The sequence below is a fragment of the Neomonachus schauinslandi genome, chromosome 1 (assembly GCF_002201575.2).
Source record: "Neomonachus schauinslandi chromosome 1, ASM220157v2, whole genome shotgun sequence".
NCBI lineage: Eukaryota > Metazoa > Chordata > Mammalia > Carnivora > Phocidae > Neomonachus > Neomonachus schauinslandi.
This window is the reverse complement of record NC_058403.1, coordinates 163,566,839-163,592,561: the sequence shown is the minus strand read 5'-3', so window position 1 is coordinate 163,592,561 and position 25,723 is coordinate 163,566,839. Positions and strand designations below refer to the sequence as shown.

The window sequence follows — 25,723 nt, the reverse complement described above, 5'->3', positions numbered from 1 at the left end:
GACTTACCTTAATTTTTGTCTGTAAAATAGCTGATAATGGTTATAAGTATTTAACGAGGCAATGGGTAAAGAAAACCCTTAGCATGGTGGGTGGGACATAGTAAATGTTAACTGTTGTTGGAAGCCATCATTATAATCAAGAGTAAGTATAGTTGGTATGTAGTGCAGATTCTGGAGTCAGACTGCCTGACTTAGAAACTCAACTCGGCCACTGAATGAGAATACTAGGGGTACCTACCTCAAAAAGACTTGTGAGTAATAAATGAAGTATTAATTATAAAGCACTTAAGATCGTTCTTGTTAGTTATTAGTATTTACCTGCCTGCCAGCCATTCTTATTTAGGAATATGCTCAGAAATTTTAGGCCAGGTACCCTGCTGGGCACTAGGGATATTGAGATAAGTGAGACTGGGTTCCTGTTCTCAAGGAGCCCCACAGTCTAGTGTGATGTGGTAGGGGATCCTAGATACACTTTACGGAATAGGGAGGCTGGAGTAGCAAACTCCTTTGGGGATAGGAAGAACATTTTTCAAGGAAGATGACATTTGACTGTGTCTTTGAGGATGAGTAGTAGTTTCCAGGCAGATAAGAGCATTTCAGGTGAAAACACCTTATGCAAAAGCATTGACACCAGGAATGTTTCCGTTTAGAAAATACACTAGGAGGCCCTTAGTATGGTTCAGACCATCCCCTACCTCTTCAGTTTCATTTATAACTCTACAGGCTCCTTACTGGTTCAGTGCTGAGTTTTTCTCTGCCTGGACTACTCATACATCTTCTTGGGGGTAACTCCTGTTGAAGCCTTCAGGTCCATGCTTTAAAATCATTTTCTCACAGAGATTATCCCTGAGAAATTGTCCTTGCTTTTCTTCATCTCACCTACCCCCAACTAGATTAAATTTCCTTGTAAGCCCTCATAGCACCCTGTGCTTCTCTCTTATAGCACTTACATAACTGTGTTTAAATAACTACTTCAAGACTACTCATTACTGTAAACTCCCTGAGGGCAGGGATCATGTCTGGTTCATAGTTGTAACCCCAGCACCTAGCACAGTCTCTAACATACAATTTGGATTAATGAGTTAAAGGAGAGGTAGGTTGGGGCTAGATGATGAAGGATCTGGAATGTCAGAAAGAGAACTGGATTTCATCCTTCAGCAAGAGGAAAGTGGTCTGGCTAAAGAGGCAACTAGGTAAACAAGTTTAGACCAGATACAGGAGTTGAAATTCTTTCAGCGCCTGGAGTTAGGTAACATTAGTGTAAAAACTAGAATCACTTTGGTTTTGGATAGGATAGTTTCCTTTGAGCTATAGCTTTAACATCTCAAAATTTATCTAGCTTCTAGAAGGTAACTTCTATTCTCTGATTTTGCAGTAGGAAGTAATTTAATTGCAGAAGACTTCTGGTCAAAATGGCTTCCAAGAGAAGGCTGTCAAAATCAGAGGATAAAGAGAGCCTGATAGAAGATGCCTCCAGTAAGTATCTAGTCATTTGTTGTTTTATTTCCAGTAGCAAATCTATGAGGCACTTAAAGAGAGATAAAGTTCCTCCTTTCAAGTCCTGGGAATCATCAAGGCTTAATGGTTAGAGCACACAGAATCTAGTATCAGGAGATTCAGGACTGAGTTTCTGCTTCTTTTTTTTTTTTTTTAAAGATTTTATTTATTTATTTGACAGAGAGAGACACAGCGAGAGAGGGAACACAAGCAGGTGGAGTGGGAGAGGGAGAAGCAGGCTCCCCGCAGAGCAGGGAGCCCCATGCGGGACTCGATCCCAGGACCCTGGGATCATGACCTGAGCCGAAGGCAGTCGCCCAACCAACTGAGCCACCCAGGCACCCCTGAGTTTCTGCTTCTAATTCCATGTATGACTTTGGGCATGCCCACAGTCTTAGAGCTTCAGTCTCCACATCCATAAGAGGAATTAATATAATAGAGCTTATCTACTTACATCATCTGGGTGCTGAGACAGAAGGTACAACATAGTATCTGTCCTTTAAAAAAGACTTATGACCCTCTTTCCTCCCTTAAAAAGAATTATAGTATGGGGGCGCCTGGCTGGCTCAGTCAGTGGAGCGTGTGACTCTTAATCTCAGGGTTGTGAGTTCAAGCCCCACGTTGTGTGTAAAGGTTGCTTAAAAATAAAAATCTTTAAAAAGTATATAGTACAGATAAAACTATGATAGTGAGGTATAAAGGAAAGGCATTATATCAAAGCAAGCATGCCAAGGGCGAAGAAACAGTGTAGACTGTCTATATGAGAATGTGGTTGACGGAGGCCCTTACTTAGTTCTGATGAAAAGAGGTTGATAGTTTTTTTCCATTTATTATACTCATCTACTCTGTTACGGGAGTTCTAACTCGTTACATCATTAAGGGAGAAGAGAAAATAATCCTACTTAATTTCGGGCGCCTGGGTGGCTCAGTTGGTTAAGCGACTGCCTTCAGCTCGGGTCATGATCCTGGAGTCCTGGGATCGAGTCCCGCATGGGGCTCCCTGCTCGGCAGGGAGTCTGCTTCTCCCTCTGACCCTCCTCCCTCTCATGCTCTCTGTCTCTCATTCTCTCTCTCTCAAATAAATAAATAAAATCTTTAAAAAAAAAAAAAAAAAAAATCCTACTTAATTTCAAGTACCTTTTTGTTTTTGTTTATTATGTTTTATTCTCTTGCATTGAAAGCCTTGGGATAAAACCAATCTGGGCTTTGTACTCAAAGGCTTGATGCAAGAGAACCTGCCTGATTCTTTTTACCCCTGCATCAAGATCATTGGTTCTCACATTTTGGTGTGCGTCAAGATTATTACCTGGAAAACTTTTTAAAAATTCAGACTCCCAGGCCCCATCCCTAAGATTCTAATTGAGTAACTATGGGATGTGATCTAAGAATGTGCTTTTATTTTATTTTATTTTTTTTTTGAAGATTTTATTTATTTATTTAGAGAAAGAACACAAGCGTGGGGTGGGGAAGAGCAGAGGGAGAGAGAAGCAGACTCCCCATTGAGCAGGGAGCCAGAGGCAGAAGCAGGCTGTGCACTGAGCAAGGAGCCTGATGCAGCGTTCGATCCCAGGACCCTGAGATCATGACCTGAGCCAAAGGCAGATGCTTAACTGACTGAGCCACCCAGGAGCCCCTAAGAATGTGCTTTTAATAAGCTTCTCAGTGATTTGAGTGTACTGGTTTGCAGACAACAGCTTGAGGCACCCTGACTGCTTTGGAATTTGGGTGGGAAACATTTTCATGGTTATTTTTGTTAGAAGTGGCACGTTTTGAATTCTTCAAATGAAAATGGAACAGGCAAAAATAATTCTATTTGTTGATTGCTTTATCTGTTTGTAAGCCACTATTGCTGACCATTGTTAAGAGATAAAATTTTACTACAGCATCAATTCCAATACAATTCTTCAAGAACCCATCAATTTTCCTCTTAGGGTTATTCTAGGGTTTACATTTTTAATCTTTACTATTTGTCACATTCTTGAAAATTTTGTCTTTTTTCAGAAGCCAGGAAGCAACCACTTTCTAAGAAGACAAAGAAATCTCATGTTCACAACGAAGTTGAAGAAAATGACAGTGTTTTTGTAAAGCTTCTTAAAACATCAGGAGTTATTCTTAAAACAGGAGAGAGTCAGAATCAACTAAGTAATATTTTAATTTAAATCTTTTATCTGGGTTTAGTGCAGGGCTCAGAACTGAATCATGGATTTCCGAAATAGAGAGGCAGTGAAGATTAAAAATGGGAGTACCAGCCATCTTGAGACAAGGATGACAATGATACTGCTTTTTAGAGAACATTTTTATAGTCCTTGGTTCTGATTAATGCATGTTAAGTAATTCTAATTTTTAATTTTTTTAAGTAATTAGTTTGTTTTGTTTTTTTTAGGAAAAAATGTCATATACCAGTAGTACTTTGTGTTTTCTTGTGGAAAAATAAATTAATACTCAAGAGAATAATTAGATCTGTATTAGAGTGATTTCAGAAGAAAATTTATAAAGCCATTTAAAACCCTGCTTTTAGGGCATAGATTACTCCATTATTCCATATCTTTTTTAGAATACTTGGTAGTATCCTCTGTCAAAGCTATATCTGTTTTACCATGGGTTTAGAAAATTTGGCTCTGAAATTAGGTTAAAAATATCCTTTTTGGTTTCATAAGACAGGAAACTTACATCTTTAGGAAAGTAAAACTATGGTTGGGAGATATGAAAGACTGGTGACCAACTATTTTTTCATCTTAGCTGTGGATCAAGTTGTTTTCCAAAAGAAGCTCTTTCAGACTCTGAGGAAACATCCTTCTTATCCCAAAGTATGTGTTTCTTCCTGGTACTTTTGCTTTTGCCAGCACTACTCTGGAATTGGGAATATAAAGATGCTGGCATAAAGTTGAATGGACTAGAATGATTCTTAGCTAACCTATAGCAAATGTTAAACTAAAAATCTTACTCTTTGTTTTTTCATTGTCATTAAGATAATAGAAGAATTTGTTAGTGGCCTGGAGTCTTACATTGAGGACCAAGACAGTTTCAGGAACTGCCTTTTGTCATGTGAACGTCTGCAGGATGAGGAAGCCAGGTGTGGAGTGGAGGCTTGGAGTCTTGCTGACATTTAATCTGTTACAGTAACTGGATTGGGAGGTGGAGATGGGCGGGAGGAAACAATTTTTTTGAATTTCACTTTGTATTTATAACTGATTTTTCCTCAATTTTAGCCTAACCTTTAAATTATTAACTTACGGTTATGAGACTAAGAACCAGAATGTTTTCTAGAGTGTGTCGCATCTGTGTTGATAGAATTTTACCTCTCTACTTCTCCCTGTTTAAGAATCATCTTCTCGGGGCACCTGGGTGACTCAGTCGCTTGAGCATCTGACTCCTGTTTTTTGACTCAGGTCATGATCTCAGAGTTGTGAGATCGAGCTCTGTGTCAGGTTCTGTGCTCAGCTCAGGGTCTGCTTCAGATTCTCTCTCCCTCCCCCTCTTCTTTTCCCCCTGCTCATGCTCGCTCTCTCTGTCCCTCCCGAAATAAATAAATTAATTAATAAAAAAAAAAAAAGCCAGGGTGCCTGGGTGGCACAGTCAGTTAAGTGTCTGCCTTTGGCTCAGGTCATGATCCCAGGGTTCTGGGATCGAGCCCCGCATTAGGCTCCCTGATCAGTGGGGAGCCTGCTTCTCCCTCTTACACTCCCCCTGCTTCTGTATGCGCTCACGCTGTCTCTCTCTATCAAATAAATAAAATCTTAAAAAAGAGCCATCTTTTCATGTTCTGTATTTCTAATATAACAGGATAGTTTCTCTTTAAATATTTTTATATTTGGGACGTCTGGGTGGCTGTCAGTTAAGAGTCTGCCTTCTGCTCAGGTCATGTTCCTAGGGTCCTGAGATCGAGTCCTGCATCAAGCTCCTTGCTTAGTGCAGAGCCTGCTTCTCCTATCTGCCGCTCCCCCTGCTTGTGGGCTCACGCGTTTGTTCTCTCTCTGACAAAAAAATAAAAATTTTAAAAAAATCTTTTAAAAAATTGTATATTTAACCAATTTTATGAAGAAAAAATGATAAAAACATTAAAACAAGGAAAACAAAATAGAAAACAAATCTTTTTCTTTCTTTTTTTTTTTTCAGCATAGGCACATCTTACTCTAAGAGCCTCATTAAATTGCTTCTGGGAATTGACATATTACAGGTGAGACTGCCACTTTTTCTGCGAACATTTGATGGACATGATTTGTGGTGTATGCCCAAGTGTAAATGCCCGAGCACAGGGTCAAGTAGAGTTAACAGGGAATTTGGGTTTGCAATAGTTTACTTAGCCCCATTGCTGACATACATCTGGTAGGGCAATGTCTGTGGCTTTGGACTGAGCTGATTAGCCCAGTACATTTCTTTGAAATCTCATTTATTCCCTCAGCCTCTGATTCCTGATTTGTAAAGCTTCCTCCCATGTGCTCTGAGTACCTTATATATCTCTGCCATATTCACAGCTGTATCATCTCCTGTTTCAGTTTTTACTTGCTGATTAACTTGATTTTGCCCTTTTCCTCCTTTCTCTTTTAATATATTGAATAGACAGTGCTTTAACATGTTTTAAATGTTTCAAATTATAAAAAAAAAATGGAAAGTCTTTTCTTACCCTGTCCTCCATTTTTTCTCTTTTCTTCTCTCCCACTGTTAATCTTCCCACATTCCTATCCCTTCCTTTTCTTTGGAAATCTTCAGTATAATTTAGTTAGCTTACATTTAAGAGCCCTCTTATTCCTCTGGAGAGAAGTCTTTTCTTGCAAACTATTTGATAATCTTAAGGCTGCATTTCATGGGTTAACAGTTGTCATGTTTAATAATATTTTTGATGACTTGATTATTTTAGTGCTGCCTTCATAATCATTTGGTAATTTTTTAGGAGACACATCATTGACAAGTTTCTGTCCCAAAAGCTTATGTTCAAAATATAGGCAGCATTCAAGTGGCCATTCCTAAAATAAGAGGATTTCAATTATAGCAGGGTTTTCCTCCAAGAGCTCTTGTTGGAGCAAATTGTGGTTAATTATATATTTCTGTTGTGTATTTAAAGGCCATCTCCTAACTCCTATGTCTTATTTTTTAGCCTGCCATTATCAAAACCTTATTTGAAAAGTTGCCAGAATTTCTTTTTGAAAAGTAAGTGGAATTATTCTGGAATGCTTAAATTACCTTTGTGTGCTTAAGTTTCTCTCTGAAAAGATCACTCTAAAACATCATTGGTTTCTCTGGAAATCATATTGATTATGACACCAGATTCTTAAGTGACTGCTAAAATTTTACTGGGGTCTTTTTTTGAAATATCATCTATTTATATGACTGCATGTTCCTAGAAGGATATACAATAAACTGTTAATAGTGGTTGTCTCCAAGGAGGGAAGCCAGCTGCTTGGAATCAGATGTTCTATGAATACTGTTCTTTGCCTTTTCAATTTTATAGTGTATGTGTACTAATTTTTTTTTAATTTGCTTTAAAAAATAACTAAGTTGGAAAAAAATGAACAACCTAATAGAAAAGTAGAAAAAGGTCATGAACAGACAATTCACAAAGAAATAACCAGAGCATCAAACATTTTTTCTAAATGCTCGGTTTCATTAATAATCAAAGATAAATTTAAAACAATACATACATTTTTTTCCACTCTCAAAGGATCTCCCTTATTGAGTGTAATCAACAGGCATGTTTATACATTGCTGATAAACATAATCAATTGAGGGCGCCTGGGTGGCTCAGTTGGTTAAGCGACTGCCTTCGGCTCAGGTCATGATCCTGGAGTCCCTGGATCGAGTCCCGCATCGGGCTCCCTGCTCGGCGGGGAGTCTGCTTCTCCCTCTGGCCCTCCCCCCTCTCATGTGCTCTCTCTCATTCTCTCTCTCTCAAATAAATAAATAAAAAAAAATAAAAAAACAAAAAACATAATCAATTGGTTCAAGTCATTCTGAAGGGCAGTAGGTTGTGTGTATCAAAACCTTAGATTTTGTATACTCTTTAATGCTCAATCACGTCTTCTGATTTATCTTAAGGTAATAACCGAATGAAAATAGTAATGAATAAGATTACTTTTTAACAAAAAATTGTAAACAACTGAAATGTTCAGCTCTAGGGGGTTGGTTAAGTAAATGAGGTACATCCCTGTAATAGAATATTATGTGGACATTAAAAATTATACAGAGGACTATTTAATGCCTTGCATTAATTTGAAAAAAAAAGGTCAGGTTACAAATCAGTATTTACAGTTTAGCCCAGTATTTTATTAAAAAAAAAAATACAGGGTCCCTTGGGTGGCTCAGTCAGTGAAGCATCGGACTCTTGGTTTTGACTTGGGTCATGATCTCAGAGTTGAGATCAAGCCCTGCATTGGGCTTCATGCTCAGCTTGGAGTCGGCTTGGAATTTTCTCTCTCACTCTTCCTCTGGTCCTCCCTCCCATTCCTCCCTCCCCGCTGTGCATGCATCCTCTCTCTTAAATAAATAAAATCTTTTAAAAAATACATATACCATACTATAGATACATATACGTATTAATAACAGACCTCTCTGGATGACAGGATTATAGGTTATTTTTACTTTCTCATTTTTAACGTGTTTTTTTTCTAGGTTTTCTATATAGTAATAATACACTTAAAGATAGATCTTTACAGGGCGCGTGGGTGGCTCAGTTGGTTAAGCAGCTGCCTTCAGCTCAGGTCATGATCCCAGGGTCCTGGGATCGAATCCCACATCGGGCTCCCTGCTCGGTGGAGAGCCTGCTTCTCCCTCTCCCTCTGCCTGCCTCTCTGCCTACTTGTGCTCTCTCTCTCTCTCTCTGTCAAATAAATAAATAAAATCTTTTAAAAAAAAAAGGTCTTTACAAATTTCTGCTTTCCCTGAATGGCTCACATAGATGCTTTATGTCTTTTTCAGTAGTTAATTTGACTGCACTAAACAAAAACTGAGAATGCTGTCAAGAAAAAAACTGGAAGTAGTTCAAAACTTTACACATAGAAGGTTGGGAGGAAGGCAGATGCTGTCATTTGGGGGGAAATAATAATAAGCAAGCCAACATTTTTTTTTTTTTTTTTTTTTAAAGATTTTATTTATTTATTTGAGACAGAGAGAATGAGAGAGAGAGAGCACATGAGAGGGGGGAGGGTCAGAGGGAGAAGCAGGCTCCCTGCCGAGCAGGGAGCCCGATGCGGGACTCGATCCAGGGACTCCAGGATCATGACCTGAGCCGAAGGCAGTCGCTTAACCAACTGAGCCACCCAGGCGCCCGCAAACATTTTTTTTAAAAAGATTTATTTATTTACTAGAGAGAGCACACTTGCTCACATGCGAGGCTGCACATGAGTGGGGGGAGGGGCAGAGAGAGAGACTCTTCAAGCAGACTCCCCCTGAGCTTGGAGCCCCTTGCGGGGCTTGATCTCACAACTCATGAGATCATGACAGGAGCCACAGCCAATAATCGGATGCTCAAACAACTGAGCCACCCAGATGCCCCTAGCATTTCTTCATCTATAAATGGTTTTCAGTACTTTCACAAACATAGTCTAATTTGACCTTCTATGTTTCCAAAGTAGTACATGCTTGCTTTTTTCAATACTTACCACTTTTCTACCTTTTAAAATTTTTCTTGTTTAGTTTGTTCACGTTTATTGCCTTTATTTTTTTGTTTACATTGTTATTAAGAAATACTCTCCAGATCTTCCTTAACCTTTCTAAACCCTCCCCAGATGCAGCCACTGTTAAGAGTTTAGTGTGTCTTCTTCCATCTTAACATATATGTGTCCTGCTTTTCTTGTATCATCTGTGTGTCTAACACAGCTTGCAATATGTAAATGTTCAGTAAGTGTTAATTGAATGTCTGAAATGGTTTGTGCACTCTTAATGTTTGCTGTTGTGTAAATCAGAAAAGCTAAGTTTCTGTCTTCTTATCCTAACATTTCAGTGTGAACAGTGATGGACTTAACATGCCTAGACTCATCATTAGTCAGCTGAAATGGCTTGACAGAATTGTGGATGGCAAGGTAGGCTTTAGGACTTGTTCTATCTCTTGGATTTAGAGAGTCTGTTTTCCACACTTAACCAAACTTTTGGAATTTGCAGTGGTTGTTTTTTTCCCTTTTCTAAACTGAAAATTCACATTTTTCTATTTATCAGCTTTTTTCATCTTTCATAATTTGAGAATCATGGATATTTCACCCTTTAAATTTCTCCAGAAAAAAAAGAGAAATTTTTCTAATTATGATTACTAGATATCTATTAAATAAATATTTGGAAAGAAATTAGGTAGCTTTCAAAGTACACAGATGACTGTATTTTATTTCTCAAAAGCAGTGAGATCCCAGACCAACCTACCTTGCTGCAAATGTTTAATCTGATTACAAATGAGGAAAGTTTTAGGCAGTTTTTGCAATTATGTTATTTGTTATTAAGCACCTTGGTAAAATTGAATCTGTTTTGAGCCTAGTGTGTAAGGCCTATTTCTTTTCAGAGTTCTTTAAATCATTCTATTAATTTTTGTCACACATTCCAAGGCTAAATCTTTATTTGGAAGAACATGAGTTTTGGAATTTCATGTGGACTAGCATTTTATATTTTTGTGTATTTACTGTATTATATTGTACTTATTGTGTATCTTTGGGCAATGCATATCCTTACATTTTAAAAATGGGAATTGTCGGGGCGCCTAGCTGACTCAGCTAGTGGAGCATGTGACTCTTGATCTCTGGGTTATGACTTTAAGCCCCACGTTGGGTGTAGAGTCTACTTTAAAAAAAAAAAAAGTGATTGTCACACAGACTCCATAGAGCTGTGAAGATTAAATGAAATAAAGTAGGGACGCCTGGGTGGCTCAGTCGGTTAAGCATCTGTTTTCTGCTCAGGTCATGATCCCAGCGTCCTAGGATACAGCCCCATATCAGGCTCCCTGCTCAGTGGGGAGTCTGCTTCTCAATCCACCTGCTCAAGCCCCCTCTCTCTCTCCCTCCCTCTCAAATAAATAAATAAAATCTTAAATGAAGTAAAGTATATAACAGACCCAGTAGATAATAGACCATCCACGGTACTTGTTTTCTGTGTACCATCCCATGTGTGAAAATTTCTGGGTCACTTACCTCTGAATTTAGGCTTTGAGTTTGAATGTATGTATAGGTGCCATATTGTACATAAAATAATTCCAGCTCTACATTTCATGAGGAGGAAGTCTTTCTCTGTTCTGGGTAGTGTGCAACAATTCTAACAGTCTCCTTCATTGCAGGATCTCACCACCAAGCTCATGCAGCTGATCAGTATTGCTCCACTATACCTGCAGCATGACTTTGTCACCAGCCTACCTGAGATCCTAGGGGATTCCCAGCATGCTGATGTGGGGAAAGAACTCAGGTGGGTAAGCTCCCACTGTGGGAGCCTTAACACTGCAGAATGAAAACAGTAGTAGGTCTACGGTCATACCACCCTGAACGTGCCCGATCTTGTCTGAAAACAGTAGTAGTAACGTATTCCTATTTATATAAAAGAGGATGGTATCTACCTTCCATGAGTAGGTGTGAGATTTGACTTGTTTTTGTAATAATGAGTATATATTTGGGTAGACCCATCTACTTTTTTTTAAAACCGTATAGTGGTTGTGAATATGAAGACTGGGTTAGGATTAGGCATATAAATTTGGTCTGTGGAGACCTAAATATGATCCATCTGTTTCGTTAGCATTTCTTCCATCCAGGGAGTCCTCAGTTGTGACTGCATATCCAAATCATTTGTGGAGCTTATCAAACATCTGCATTTTTTGGTCCCTAAATGACTCATTGTGATGTACATCACATCAGACCCACTGCTAAGAGCATTGCTTACTATCATTTATGTGAAAAATAGTAATTGGTAGGGCAGTAATTAAAGAAGGGAGAATAATACCCCTCTGTAGCAGGATTTGTTTTAATGCAATTTCCTGCTTACCCTCAAAATAGTTTTTAAAAATTCAGTTTGCAATACTTCCTTTTCTTTAGTTGTCTGCAAAGCTACCTCCAAAAATGTCCAATGATTTCTTGCCTTTGTACTTTTGGGTAGGATGCTTCCTCTGCGTATAGCGCTCTACCATCCCCTTTGCCTGCTTAATTCCCGCTTGTCCTTTTGTATAGCCTTTTCTTAGAATCTGTCACTGTTCTCTATTCTGTGTTCCTAGAATGCCTTGCATGTACATCTGTCATACTTCTCATATGTCACTATAATTGTTGTAGGTTTTCTTTTTCCTTTTCTCAGGACGGATATGTGCCCAACTCAAGAGTGGTTACCTCTGGGTAGTGGAGATGGTGAGGAAAGGGCTTCTCGTTTTTACTCTGTTTGAATTTTCTATAATGAACATGTATTTTTTTTAAGATTTTATTTATTTGAGAGAGAGAGACAGCAAGCACGAGTCGGGGGGAGGGGCAGAGGGAGAGGGAGAAGCAGACTCCTTGCTGAGCAGGGAGCCTGATGTAGGGTTCGATCTCAGGACCCTGAGATCATGACCTGAGCCAAAGTCAGACGCTTAACCAACTGAGCCACCCAGGCGCCCCAAGCATGAATTTTTTTTAAATCAAAGCAATTTTTAGGGGCTCCTGGGTGGCTCAGTCAGTTAAGCGTCCTGCCTTTGGTTCAGGTCATGATCCCAGAGTCCCGAGATTGAACCCCTCGTTGGGCTCCCTGCTCAGTGGGGAGTCTGCTTCTCCCTGTCCCTCTCCCTCCACCCCTCCCCCTGCTTGTGCTCTCTCTCTGTCTCAAGTAAATAGATAAAATTTAAAAAAAACCAACAAACCAATTTTTAACGAAATATACTATTAACAAGTTCAGTGGGAACTGAGTATGTCCTCTCTTCCCATATCCTGAGTGATTTTTCCGAGTAATTATCTGCTCAGCTCTGTTAAAAGTTACACAGCTTTTCTCTTTTTCCACCATGCACAGTGACCTTTTAATGGAGAATACTCCACTCACTGTCCCTATCCTGGATGTTCTTTCCAGCCTCCGACTTGACCCGAAGCTCCTGTCTCAGGTAGGAAGGACTCTGCTCTCCAGAAACAGAGTCAGCTTTTTTACTTCCCAGAACCAGTGTCAGTCATTACTTTGAAGCAGTTGCATATGAAAGGTTAATTTTGAAATGATACAGGGGCGCCTGGGTGGCTCAGTTGGTTAAGGGTCTGCCTTTGGCTCGGGTCATGATCCCAAAGTCCTGGTATAAAGCTGCATGTTGGACTACCTGCTCAGCTTCTCCCTCTCCCTCTGCCCCTCCCCTCCGCTCGTGCTCGCTTTCTCTCTCTCAAATAAATAAATAAATAAAATCTTTTAAAAATTTTTTGAAACGATATTGAATGACATTTCATCTCTTTTTCTCTTTGATGAACTTCATATGCCGTAGTATGATGGATTTGCTGCTCTGTTTCAAAGCAGTAAGTTTTAGTGGAAATTTCTATCTTGCATAATATTTACACACTGCTCCTCATAGGAATGGCTAATGGAGCCAGTGGAAAATTCAGTCTCTAAATTATAAGATAATAACACTTTTACAGTTATTATCTGTCTGTTTTTGAAGAAACTGTGGCATTAACAATTGAAAGCTTGTAATTTGGAATAAAATTGAAAATAAAAGGAGGTGTTTTTCTTCCTAAATTACAAGTGAGAAAACTGAGTGAGAGAAGTAGGTTTTCTAATTTAACCTAACAGGTCAGTACTAGGTTGAGGTATTAACATAAAAATATTCAAGGTTTTTGTGCTTTTTATGTTTAGGTCCGCCAGTTGGTGATGGGTAAGCTGTTATCTGTGAAATTGGATGATTTACCTGTGATAATCAAGTTCATTCTTCATTCCGTAACAGCTGCAGATGCACTTGAGGTACCTTATTATTTCCCAACAAACACCAATGGCATGCTAGATCCTTGGGAGTACAGAGTATAACGGTGGTGCTCTTCTGAAAGTCAGTAATGGAAAAGAGATGTACCTAGATGAAGATACATCAATATACATTATTTAAACTAATAGCTTCTAATTCTTCTTTGTTCCCAAACCAATTGATAATGCTGATTAATCCAGATAGTATTCAGGGGATAGAATGGAACTAGCTAGATTTATTGTTGCATATAAGCCCTACACAGTTATATTTGCTATTTTAGTATAATACCTCAAGGAATTCTGAAATTTTGAAGGGCATAACATACTATCCTTGCATTAACTATTTTCATCAACTCTCCTTTTCAAAATGCCTTGTCTAGGGGCACCCCGTAGCTCAGTCAGTAGAGCATGTGACTCTTGATCTTGGAGTTTTGAGTTTGAGCCCCATGTTGGGTATAGAGATTACTTAAAAATAAAATCTTAAAAAAAAAAAAAAAAGCCTTGTCTAACATTTAGTGATTCTTCTTACTCAGTGTTTCAGGGGATTGTTATGGTTCTGCTGAAAGAGCGAACTGTGCCAATCCACTGTGAATGAGCAGAACACATAACTTAATATTTATTTTCCACAGGTAATTTCTGAGCTGCGGGAGAAGTTGGATCTGCAGCATTGTATCTTACCATCGCGGTTGCAGGCTTCCCAAAGCAAGTTGAAAAATAAAGGACAAAGGTATAATGTCATCGACAGTTACCACCCTTTTTCTCACATGGGCAAGGCAAGTTTTCTGACATTTATTCTGAAGCCAGGACAGTAGATCTTAATACTTGCAACTACAAATAATGGTAATAATATTGTTTGCATGTACCATTATACAGTGCTTCAAATCATATGTATGTGGTACATGGAACATGTGTGTACATGTATACGTTGGCATGTGGGGTGTATCTTCCCGGCTATTCAGATCAATCCTAGATAGACTACAGTACAAGTTTATTAGCCATTTTACACATGAAGTTGTGCCTTGGAACAGGCACTTGGCTAGTAAACAGGAATCCAGATTTTATAAGTTCCTCTCTGGTAAATGGAAGAATGATTTTTTTCCCCCTCTGCTACTTGTAGTTCTTCAGGAAATCAAGAAAACAGCGGTCAGGACTGTGTTATTCTCTTCTTTGATGTAATAAAGTCAGCTGTTAGATATGAGAAAATCATTTCAGAAGCCTGGATTAAGGTGAGTGAGATCTTTTTTTTTTTTAAGATTTTATTTATTTAACAGAGAGAGACATAGCGAGAGCAGGAACACAAGCAGGGGGAGTGGGAGAGGGAGAAGCAGGCTTCCCGCAGAGCGGGAAGCCCGATGTGGGGCTCGATCCCAGGACCCTGGGATCATGACCTGAGTCAAAGGCAGACGCTTAACGACTGAGCCACCCAGGCGCCCAAGGTGAGTGAGATCTTTATGACTTTGAACATTAAGGAGGAAGTAGGTGGCAATCAGTGATGGATAAGTAAGTAAAGGTAGGTGGGAAGAAAAGTGTTAAAAGTCAGTCAAGTAGAAATGATAGATGATGGTTCCCAGATGGGCAGATTGCTTCTCAGGAGAATAGGGCATGCTGAATAAGGTGAAATGTGTTCTACTTATGTGTTGTAATATTTTTGTGACCCTTTTTTTTCTAGGCAATTGAAAGCACTGCCTCAGTGTCTGAACACAAGGTAACATTCTCATACTATGAATTTTAAGTACCACAGACTTAAAATTAATTATATGGCTAGTTTTCCTTCTTTTCTCTCGCTCTCTCCACAGTCATCCCTTCTGTGCCTTCTGTAGTTGCTCTAATAAACATTAGCTGTCTGGGGAAGATAATCTGAGGGGATGACTTGCTAGATGGTCTTTCCTACTCATTTTGGCAATAAAATAAACCTAAGCTATCCATAAGGGGAAATATTAACATTCCAAACAAGCACAGTGAGTTGCAGTCCCAAGAAGCCAAGTCTCCATAGATGAAGTGAAGACAGGAGTCACTTGGGGCATGAGTCGGGTCCCTGTATCCATCTGATTACCCTTCCTTCCGTGAAATGGAATTGTCGAGATAATGGCATTCCATGTTTTACTTACCTTTACCCATGTCAGCCTGACCAGAGTGAATCAAATAGTCCATCCATTCACTGTCAAGGCCGTAGTACTGAATCTTAATTATGGAAAGTTTTTCTTCTATTGAGAAGCCAGATGATTGCGTTTCTTATGTACTAGTTGGTTCCCATTAAGGACTTTTCTTTAGTTGGAATCTGTTTTGTTTTGTGGGATTCTATTAGAGTATCCAGTTGTTGGGTGGCTCAGTTTTTTGTGGGGGAGGGATCAAATTATCCTAACACAACTTCTTCTTTTTTCATTTTTGCATAATCCTTGGCCACCTGTATACCTATTTTACCTGTTTTTACAGATTTCTAATTATTATATAATTTTGCTTTCTGATTTTTTTCTCTTGAGATTATATCATAAACATTTTATATGCTTCTGCAATGTCTTTATGTCTTTTTTTTTTTTTTTTAATAGTCTCCACACCCAGCGTGGAGCCCAATGAGGGACTTGAACTCACATTCCCGAGATCATGACCTGAGCCAAAATCAGGAGTCAGACACTTAACTGACTGAGCTATCCAGGTGTCCCATTATTTATTTTTTAATGGGCAATTTGTACCTTTTGATCCCCCTCTCCCATTTTTTTTCTTAAAGTTTTTATTTTTAAATAATCTCTACACCCAATGTGGGTCTCAAAGTTACAATCAAGATCAAGAGTTGCATGCTCTACCGACTAAGCCCCCTGCCTCTGGCAACTACCAGTCTGTTCTGTCAATGAATTCAGTTTTTTGTGTGTTTTGTTTTGTTGTTTATTTTTTAGATTCCATATAGAAGTGAGATCATAAGGTATTTGTCTTTCTGTCTGACTTACTTCACTTAGTATAATGCCCTCAAGATCTGTCCATATTGTTACAAATAGCAAGATTTCATTCTTTTTATGGCTGAATAATATTCCAGTGTGTGTGTGTGTGTGTGTTTCTGTGTGTCTGTGTACTTACCACATTTTCTTTTCACTTAGGTTGCTTCCATGTCTTCACTATTGTAAATAATGTGTAGGGATCATAGGAATGCAGATATTTTGTGAAACTAATTTTTAGTTTTTTTGGATAAATACCCAGAAGAATTTCTGGATCATATGATATTTCTACTTCTAATTTTTTGAGGAACCTCCATACTGTTTTCCATAGTGGCTGCACCAATTCACATTCCACCAACAATGCACAAGGGTTCCCTTTCTCTACATCCTCAGCAACACTTGTTGTTTCTTGTCTTTTTTAACAATAGCCATTCTGACAGGTATGAGGTGATATCTCATTGTAATTTACATTTCTGATGATTAGTGATGTTGAACATCTTTTCATGTGTCTGTTGGCCATTAGTATGTCTTCGAGAAAATGTCTATTCAGATCCTTGGCCCAGGGGTACCTGGGTAGCTCAGTTGGTTAAGTGTCCGACTCTTGATTTCATCCTAGGTCATGATCTCAGGGTCTTGAAATCGAGCCCCATGTCAGGCTCTCTCCCCCTCTGCCCTCCCCCCCTCCCCCCCCATTCGCGCTTGTTCTCTCTAAAATAAAAAAATGTAAAAAAGATCTTTGGTGGGGCACCTGGGTGGCTCAGTCGGTGAAGCATCTACCTTCAGTTCAGGTCATGATCCCAGGGTGCTGGGATCGAGTCCCGTGTCAGGCTCCCTGCTCTGCGGGAAGCCTGCTTCTCCCTCTGCCTGCCGCTCCCCCTGCTTATGTGCTAGTGCTCGCTCGCGCTCTCTCTCTCTCTGTCAAATAAATAAATAAAAATCTAAAAAAAAGAATTGATCCATCTTTTAAATTGGATTGTTTAGTGTTTTGCTCTTGAGTTGTATGAGTTCTGAGTGGTTTTTTTTTTTTTGTCCTGCTTGACTTTTTTTAACTTTTTTTTTTTAACATAGTTAATACAAGCTAATTGTGGAGGAAAAAACCCAGAAGGAATCTGAAAATGTTAAAAATAAATTTCTTTTCACTCTCTGTTCCATTCTGCATGGATAATTCTTCTTCCAGATTTTTTCTTATTCATATACAAGCTGTATGTCTATGTGAGTGCAGGCATTCTTACACTTACACATAGTTATGTTTGTATATTGTTTTTACAAAAATAAAATCTTACTGTGTTATTGTCTTGCAGGTTGCTTTTTTTTAATTTCACGGTGTCATGAATGTCAAAAAATGTAGTCTAGCTTACTCTTTTTAATGGCTGTATAATCTGAAAATGACTATCAGATTTTAATTTTTTTCATATTGACAGACATTTGCAATCTTTCCAACTTTTCAGAAAGTAGTTTTCCTAATAATGAAATAATGATCTAAGGTTGGCAAGTGATTTTTCTTTAATAGATGTGAAGATATTCAAAGTTATTTCTGTAATAGTATCACTTCAGCTTATATTCCAGAGTTTCCATAAAAGATAACAGTCGTTAATAGTTGTAGCACTTTATTTCTCTGAAAAACATTTGTGGGTTTTGTGGGGAAAAAAAAATGTAGATACTCTCATGGGAGTATGTTGAGCAAATAAGTATCACCCCTTCTGTGTTTTCATGGGAAAAAGTTGTGAGTTGCTATTTCATGGAAATAAATGTACTGATTTATTAAACTATTTCTTTGTTGTCATATTTATTGACAATAGACTTTTGACGTGGCAATGCTTCTCATCATCTATAGCACCAACACTCAGACAAAGAAGTACATTGAGAGGGTGCTAAGAAATAAGATTCGATCAGGCTGCTTTCAAGAACAGCTGCTGCAGAGTGCATTCTATATTCATTACTTGGTAAGTGTCAGAATCAGAAACATTGGTCTGAAAGTTATAGAGAAGTCATTTTTAACCTTTCCTACTCAGTGTGGAAATCTTGACAATACAACCTTTGCTGGATGTTGATTTTTGACAGCTCACTATATTTCAAAATATAGTAGGATTATTACTTACCTTGATCGAGACATTATGATGTTAATTAAACCAACCTAAGATTGGTGTCTTATCTTTTTAGAAAAAGGTGACAAAATTGGTTTATGTTGAACTGATTAAACTCATGCCCCGAATTATTTTTTACAGAAAATGTTTTAGTTCAGGTCTTCTAATTACATACTTATATAACTTGATTTTTACCTTAAAATGGAAAGCTTTGCAGCTCCCATATATAAATTTCTTCATGTGAGTTTCAGCCCATTGTTCAAGTGCATTGAGACTTTCAAATCTTAACTTTGCATTACTCATTTTAATTATCTAGCTCTTTGTGATATGCAGCTTTGACAAACTTGCCTTCTGTATCCTGTTCTAAGCAGTTTTTAAAAACCCTGAGCATAACAGGACCAGAGGAATTCTAATAGACATAATTATGCATCTTTTGAACCATCCATATTTGGCCGTTAAGTGCTGTGACTCTTGGGTGATTATTTCTGTTGAAAAATAAACCATTTGATTAGAATTTTTTAAGTTAGGAATGGTATTTCCTGGTGAATTTTCAGGATATTAACAGCATATACTTTCTTAGAAAACTGGATAACCAGTAGTTTGGGGCTTGACTTAGGTACTAATGAGAATATATAGTTGGGTCTTAAGATTTTATATTTAGAAATGGATTTAATGTTTCTATTATTTTATCTTACAGTCCTTTCTGTGCTTATTTCTGGGAATGATGTGTGTTTTGGGCTATAATTTTCCAGAAGGCAGAAACCATATATAATTTTTTTTAAGATTTATTTATTTTGGGGGGCAGGGGCAGAGGAAGAGGGAGAGAGAAACCCAAGCAGACTCTGTGCTAAGTGTGGAGCCCAATGCAAGGCTCAATCTCACGACCCCGAGATCACCACCAGAGCCAAAACCAAGAGTCAGACACCTAACCGACTGTGCCACCTGGGCACCCCATATATAATTTTTTACTGCATTTTCCTCAGCAAAGCATTATACCCATTTCAGGGCTTAATTTAAGATTTTTTTTAATTGTGATGGTATCAGTAAAGAAGCTGGACTTAAACTGGTTATTTACTTTGGGTCCATTAATGTCCATCTTCTGCCTTATTGCTAAGACATGATCAGTTCTCTTTTTGATCTTAGGAGAAATCTATTTAATTAGTATTGAACCTTATAGATTGATTTCAAATCATAACCAAGGCAGAGCAGACCCAGATTGAGTGAGGAAATTGGGATTTAGAAGATCTGGATTCTAGGGGCGCCTGGGTGTCTCAGTTGGTTAAGTGTCTGCCTTCGGCTCGGGTCGTAATCCCGAAGTTCCAGGATCGAGCCCTGCATCGGGCTCCCTGCTCAGTGCGGAGTCTGCTTCTCCCTCTCCCTCTACTCCTCCTCCACTTTGCTCTCTCTCTCAAAAAAAAAAAAAAATCTGGATTCTAGTCCCAAGTTGGGCAAATAGGAATAATGCTATTAGGCTTATAATTTAACTTCTTTTAGCTTCCAGGTCACTTCTTATCCTTACATCTAATCCCATTGATCCTGAGCGAAAACTCAGAATGATGAAAGATAATTTTGAGTAAAACAAAGATTAAGTTACCTTAGGTTAAAATGAGAGTTGGTGAGGAGAACCCTGACATCCTATAAGGGTTAGCAAGTCCTGGTTCTGTAATAACTAAATTCCTCCCACAGCTTCTTTTTTTTCTCTTCTCTTCCCCCTTCAAGGTCCTTAAGGATATTTGTCCATCCATTCTGTCGTTGGCACAGAGTTTGTTGCACTCCCTAGACCAGAGTATTATTTTGTTTGGCAGTCTCCTATACAAATATGCATTTAAGTTTTTTGACACTTACTGTCAGCAGGTATGTTGAAATATTTATTTTGGAGAGAAGGGAACAGGAAGAAATGCAATTCCAAGTGACTTGCATGTGATATGCTGTTTATTTCTTGTTGGTTGGAAGGCATTGAAGGAAAAAGAACTCTGAACTGGGAGCTGGGAAAACTTAGTTCTAGTCCTAGTCTTAATAAAATGAGGGAGACTGGACTGGAGGATCTAACTCTGCATTTTGAGCTCTAAAATTCTCTGATTTTAAAATGAAGGTCCACATCCAGTCTATTTTAAATAAACCATGGCTGAAAGGGCTGGGGTTATCGGGCCATTTTTGTAGTATACAGAAAGAGCAGTTTTAAAAGTCAGCTGCAAATGGTCAACTGGCAGTTAGTTGATTCTGGAGTTGTTCTCTAGAAAAAATTGTGGAGAAAAACAAATGAAGGAGAAGTGCCTGAGGGCATAACCCTATTCCCATGAACATGAGACACAAAATTTAATACCACATATCCAGAGAGGGAAGGCTGTACTTGGGGAAAGTGATTCTGAAGTCAAAGAACAGAGGGTCTTATTTTGTATTTTTTTGTACATGCTATACTTACTAGTAACAATGTCAAAACATTTGAATGGAACTTGTAAAAATAAAGACAAAATTTTAAAGCAGAGCAGTAGATTCAGCTGGCATGAGCTAGCTGCTGCAGTTGAGAAAACCATATGATTCAGTATGGAGCAGCAGTATAAAGGAAAGGGAGAATGGCATACAAGGTATTTTTTGGAACCATCTTAATGTTTTAGAGATATTATCATGGCTCATGTTTGCTTGAAACATACAAGTCTAACCTGTAAAAACCTTTAAAACCTTTAGCTTCTTGAGTTCCACCTTTTTTTTTTTTTAAGATTTTATTTTTAAGTAGTCTCTACACCCAACATGGGGCTCGAACTCACAGTTGAGAGATCAAGAGTCACATGCTCCAGCTGAGCTAGCCAGGTGCCCTGAGTTCTATCTTTTTAGTACATTTTAACAGATTAAGTACAACCATAGCTTAAAGGGTAGTATTTAACCCAACTGAAAAAAGAAGGAGACTATGCCAGGGAACAAAATCAGGAGGGCTTAGATAGTGCTCACTGATAAATTTTAGGAATTAGTCAAGAGTAGATGGTTGTGTAGTTAGGTTGGCATAATCCTCAACCTCCTGAAACCAACATCGATGTAAAGTAGATAATAGAATTAGACAATGGGATAGGGTAGGTTGGGATTTTAACCAAGTTGAGATTGGAATGGTCTCAAGAATTAATCCTTTTAAGATGGCCATGTCATATTTTTATTCACACTGTCCTATTGACTCTTTACCGTATAGGAAGTGGTTGGTGCCCTAGTGACCCATATCTGCAGTGGGAATGAAGCTGAAGTTGATACTGCGTTGGATGTCCTCCTAGAGTTGGTAGTTCTAAACCTATCTGCTATGAAGCTGAATGTCGTCTTTGTGAAGGTATCTCTCCCTCCACTGACATATATTGAGTCATTTTTCTTTCTTGCATATATCTGAGAGATATCTCGCATCCGTTAATTAGCAGCAATTTAATTTGTCTTCTAGATATTGAGCACTATAATTGGTAGGAGGGGGTGGGAAGGAGGTGAGGTAATGGGCAAATAATAGAAAAAAATAACTCATTTATGTATGTATTAATGCATTCAGCAAATACTTCTTTGTACCTGTGTGCACACTCTATTCTGGGTGCTTTGTATATAAAACTTCGTTCTTGCCTTTGGGATAGTAAAACACATAAACAAGTCACTGTAAATACAACATGAGAAATCTCTAGAAAGATAAAGTGCTATAGATGCACCAGAGCAAGAATAATTAATTTGGTCTAGGAAACTGGGTACTTCTTCAAAGAGTAGATTTGAGTGATTCTTGAAGTTTGGGCATGATTCGATAAGAGAAAATAAAGGAAGTGCGTCTAGGCAGAGGACAGTTTAAACAGAAGCAAATTGGCATCCAGGTCCATGGTACGACAAGTAGACTAGCGTGGTTGGCAAATGGGACATATGGTGAGAAGTGGTGGGAGGTGAGGCTCGGAAGACATAGGACAGTGTTAGATTATGAAGGCTCTCAAATACCATGCTGAGGAGTTTCAACTTTATTTTGTAGACCGTAGAGAGCTATTACAGGCTTTTCATAGAGAGTTGACCTAATCACGTCTGGGCTTTGAAAGGTAACTGTAGGTCATGGTATCCCCATATTAGGGATGAGAAAGCTGAGGTTTTGCCCAATGTTAAAAAGTAACTATTTCCCTTGGGACTGCTTCCACATCTGTAAAGAATGAATAAGTAATTCATGGAGGGGAAGCCGAGAAGGGATGTTATGATAAGGAATATGGTCAGAGATACAACTTTTGGCAGAGTACTGTTTTCACTAAGAAGGAAAGGGTGGAGAAGAAGAATAGGGAGAAGTAGGAGATATGTTAGGATGACTAACCCTTTGGGCTCTGAGCACAGCTTGAGAGAACTTGAGCTTTTATGGCTATCTGGATGCCTCTTACAAGGATTTTAGTTTTTTTATTTGGTGGAAAAAAGTATTAGTGGCTAAACTTATTGTTGGCATTTTTTTTTCCATAGGGCATTTTAGATTATCTGGATAATATGTCCCCTCAGCAGATACGAAAACTCTTCTATATTCTCAGCACATTGGCATTTAGCAAACAGCATGAAGCCAGCAGTCACATCCAGGTAACAGGCAGTATGTTGAGAAACCTTTAAAACTTTAAACTTCTTTAACTGAAATTCACTGAACAAAATCCCTTTAGCCTGTGTACGAATAGAAATCGAGTACACAGCCATGGTCTGAGTACTCATTCGTTTCTTACCACAAACATTAAGTGTCTGTTGTGTACCAAGCATTGAGATGGTAAGTATATTAGACCTTATACCCTCAAGTAGCTTGTCTATTAATGGGTCTGTAATCAGCTGACTATGGAACTGAGTAAGAAAAGCTGTTCAGGTTCCATACTGAGTGCTGTGGGTACACAGAGTATTACCTTGTTTCCTAGGGAACATCTACATCTAATGTGCACTTCATCTGGGCTTGCTTTCATTGGTGGACACCATTCACTGAGAAAGTCAGGCAAAGAGACTAAAACAAGAGATTACATGGCAATCAGAACTTGTAGCTCTTTTGTATCTTTAGTGCCACCCCGTGGCCAGTAATCCATACTGGACTGTGATTTTGAACAACCAACACGTTTCGTTAGTTAAAAAAGGAAAAGAAAAAAAAGGCTAGGTAATATACATACATAGCACAAAATTCAAAAGGCATAAGAAGTGGTGAAAAATAAGTCTCCCCTTTCTCAGTCCTCCGGGCATCTGGTTATCTAAAGGCAATCACTTTCTGAGTTTGTCCTGAGACATTTATAGCTTTCTGAGATGTCTTGAGCATTTACAAATTTGTTTATACTTTTCTGCTTTATACCTTATAGCTTTCTGAGATGTTCTGAGCATTTACAAATTTGTATTTACCTATATTCCACTCCTTACCCTTTTTTTTTTTTTTTTAAAGATTTTATTTATTTGACAGAGAGAGACACAGTGAGAAAGGGAACACAAGCAGGGGGAGTGGGAGAGGGAGAAGCAGGCTTCCTGCCAAGCAGGGAGCCCGATTCGGGGCTCGATCCCAGGACCCTGGGATCATGACCTGAGCCGAAGGCAGACACTTAACGACTGAGCCACCTAGGGCCCCTCAATCCTGACCCTTTTGTTCTACATTTTACTTCTTTCATTTAGCAGTATATTTTGGAGATGGCTTCACATCAATAATATAGAGCTACATCATTATTTTATTTTTTAATGATTGTAAAATATGCATAACAAATTTTACTACTTTAACCATTTTTAAGTGGCATTAAGTTCATTAAGAATGTTGTGCAACTCTCACCACTGTCTATATCCAGAACTTTTCGTCATCCCAAACAGAAACTCTGCCTATTCAGCAGTAACTCCCCATTTTCCTTCCTCCAGCCCTGGTTACCTCTAATCTATTTCCTGTCTCTGAATTTGCCTGTTCTGGGTACCTCATTTAAATAGTCATATGAAGGTCCCCTGGGTGGCTCAGTTAAGTGTCCAGCTCTTGATTTCAGCTCGGGTCATGATCTCAGGGTTGTGAGATTGAGCCCCGTTTTGGGCTCCATGCTGGGCATGGAACCTGCTTAAGATTCTCTCTCTCGGGGCGCCTGGGTGGCTCAGTCGTTAAGCGTCTGCCTTCGGCTCAGGTCATGATCCCAGGGTCCTGGGATCGAGCCCCGCGTCGGGCTCCCTGCTTAGTGGGAAGCCTGCTTCTCCCTCTCCGACTCCCCCTGCTTGTGTTCCCTCTCTCGCTGTGTCTCTCTCTGTCAAATAAATAAATAAAATCTTTAAAAAAAAAAAAAATTCTCTCTCTCTTCCCCTCTAAAAAAAAAATAATAAAATTTAAATTTTAAAAATAGACACGCGATATTTATCCTTTTGTGTTTGGTTTATGTCACTTAGCATTATCTGTTCAGGGTTCATCCATGGTGTAAGATATATCAGACTTCATTCCTTTTTATGGCTAACTAGTATTCCATTGTATGTATACACCACATTTAGTTTGTACATTCATTTATTGATGAACACTGGCCTTTTTTTCACTTTTTGGCTATTGTGAATCATGCTGCTATGAACACTGGTGTGCAAGTATCTGTTTGAGTCCCTATTTTCAATTCTTTGGGGTCTGTATCTAGGAGTGGAATTGCTGAATCATATGTTTTTGATTCTGTGTTTAACATTTTGAGGAACCACCAAACCATTTTCTGTAGTGGCTGCACCATTTTATGTGCCCATGAACACATTGAGGGCTTCATGGTTTTACATCCTCACCAACACTTATTTTCCATTTCTTTTTTTTTTTTTGAAAGATTTTATTTTATTATTCATTTGAGAGAGAGGATGAGAGGAGAGATAGAGCACATGAGGGGGGGAGGGTCAGAGGGAGAAGCAGACTCCCTGCTGAGCAGGGAGCCCGATGCGGGACTCGATCCCGGGACTCCAGGATCATGACCTGAGCCGAAGGCAGTCGCTTAACCAACTGAGCCACCCAGGCGCCCTTATTTTCCATTTCTTAACTGTAACCATTCTACTGGGTGTGAAGTGCTATCTCACTGTGGTTTGCATTTGCATTTCCCTGAAGATTAATAATGCTGAACATCTTAACTATTTGCCAGTTTGTTATTTGAATATCTTATTTGGGAAATTGTCTATTCAAGTCCTTTGTTCATTTTTTATATCAGTTGTTTTTTGTTGTTGATATATAGGGATCCTTTATACTTCCTGGGTATTGTCCCTTATCAGAGACATGATTGGCAAATATTTTCTCCCATTCTATGCATTGTCTTTTCACTTTTTTTTTTTTTAAAGATTTTATTTATTTATTTATTCATGAGAGACAGAGAGAGAGAGAGGCAGAGGGAGAAGCAGGCTTCCCGCGGAGCAGGGAGCCCGATGCGGGACTTGATCCCAGGACCCTGGGATCATGAC

General features: G+C 38.7%; 1 protein-coding gene across 3 annotated transcripts in view; it reads left to right on the top strand.

Moving 5' to 3' along the window:
• The first annotated feature begins 1,412 nt into the window (after nt 1–1,412).
• FANCD2 (FA complementation group D2) overlaps nt 1,413–25,723 on the top strand; it is a 56,067-nt gene continuing 31,756 nt past the window's right edge. For 2 of the 3 annotated variants that reach the window (XM_021694897.1, XM_044916464.1), the window contains exons 1-17: nt 1,413–1,476; nt 3,499–3,639; nt 4,237–4,304; nt 4,467–4,570; nt 5,614–5,674; nt 6,593–6,645; nt 9,434–9,512; nt 10,745–10,869; nt 12,424–12,511; nt 13,243–13,347; nt 13,974–14,071; nt 14,462–14,570; nt 15,014–15,049; nt 18,071–18,214; nt 20,075–20,209; nt 21,534–21,665; nt 22,796–22,906. In XM_021694897.1, coding sequence (XP_021550572.1) covers nt 1,413–1,476; nt 3,499–3,639; nt 4,237–4,304; nt 4,467–4,570; nt 5,614–5,674; nt 6,593–6,645; nt 9,434–9,512; nt 10,745–10,869; nt 12,424–12,511; nt 13,243–13,347; nt 13,974–14,071; nt 14,462–14,570; nt 15,014–15,049; nt 18,071–18,214; nt 20,075–20,209; nt 21,534–21,665; nt 22,796–22,906 — 1,653 coding nt within the window. The remainder of the gene's footprint in view (nt 1,477–3,498; nt 3,640–4,236; nt 4,305–4,466; nt 4,571–5,613; nt 5,675–6,592; nt 6,646–9,433; nt 9,513–10,744; nt 10,870–12,423; nt 12,512–13,242; nt 13,348–13,973; nt 14,072–14,461; nt 14,571–15,013; nt 15,050–18,070; nt 18,215–20,074; nt 20,210–21,533; nt 21,666–22,795; nt 22,907–25,723) is intronic. The other variant, XM_044916466.1, reaches the window with a different exon arrangement.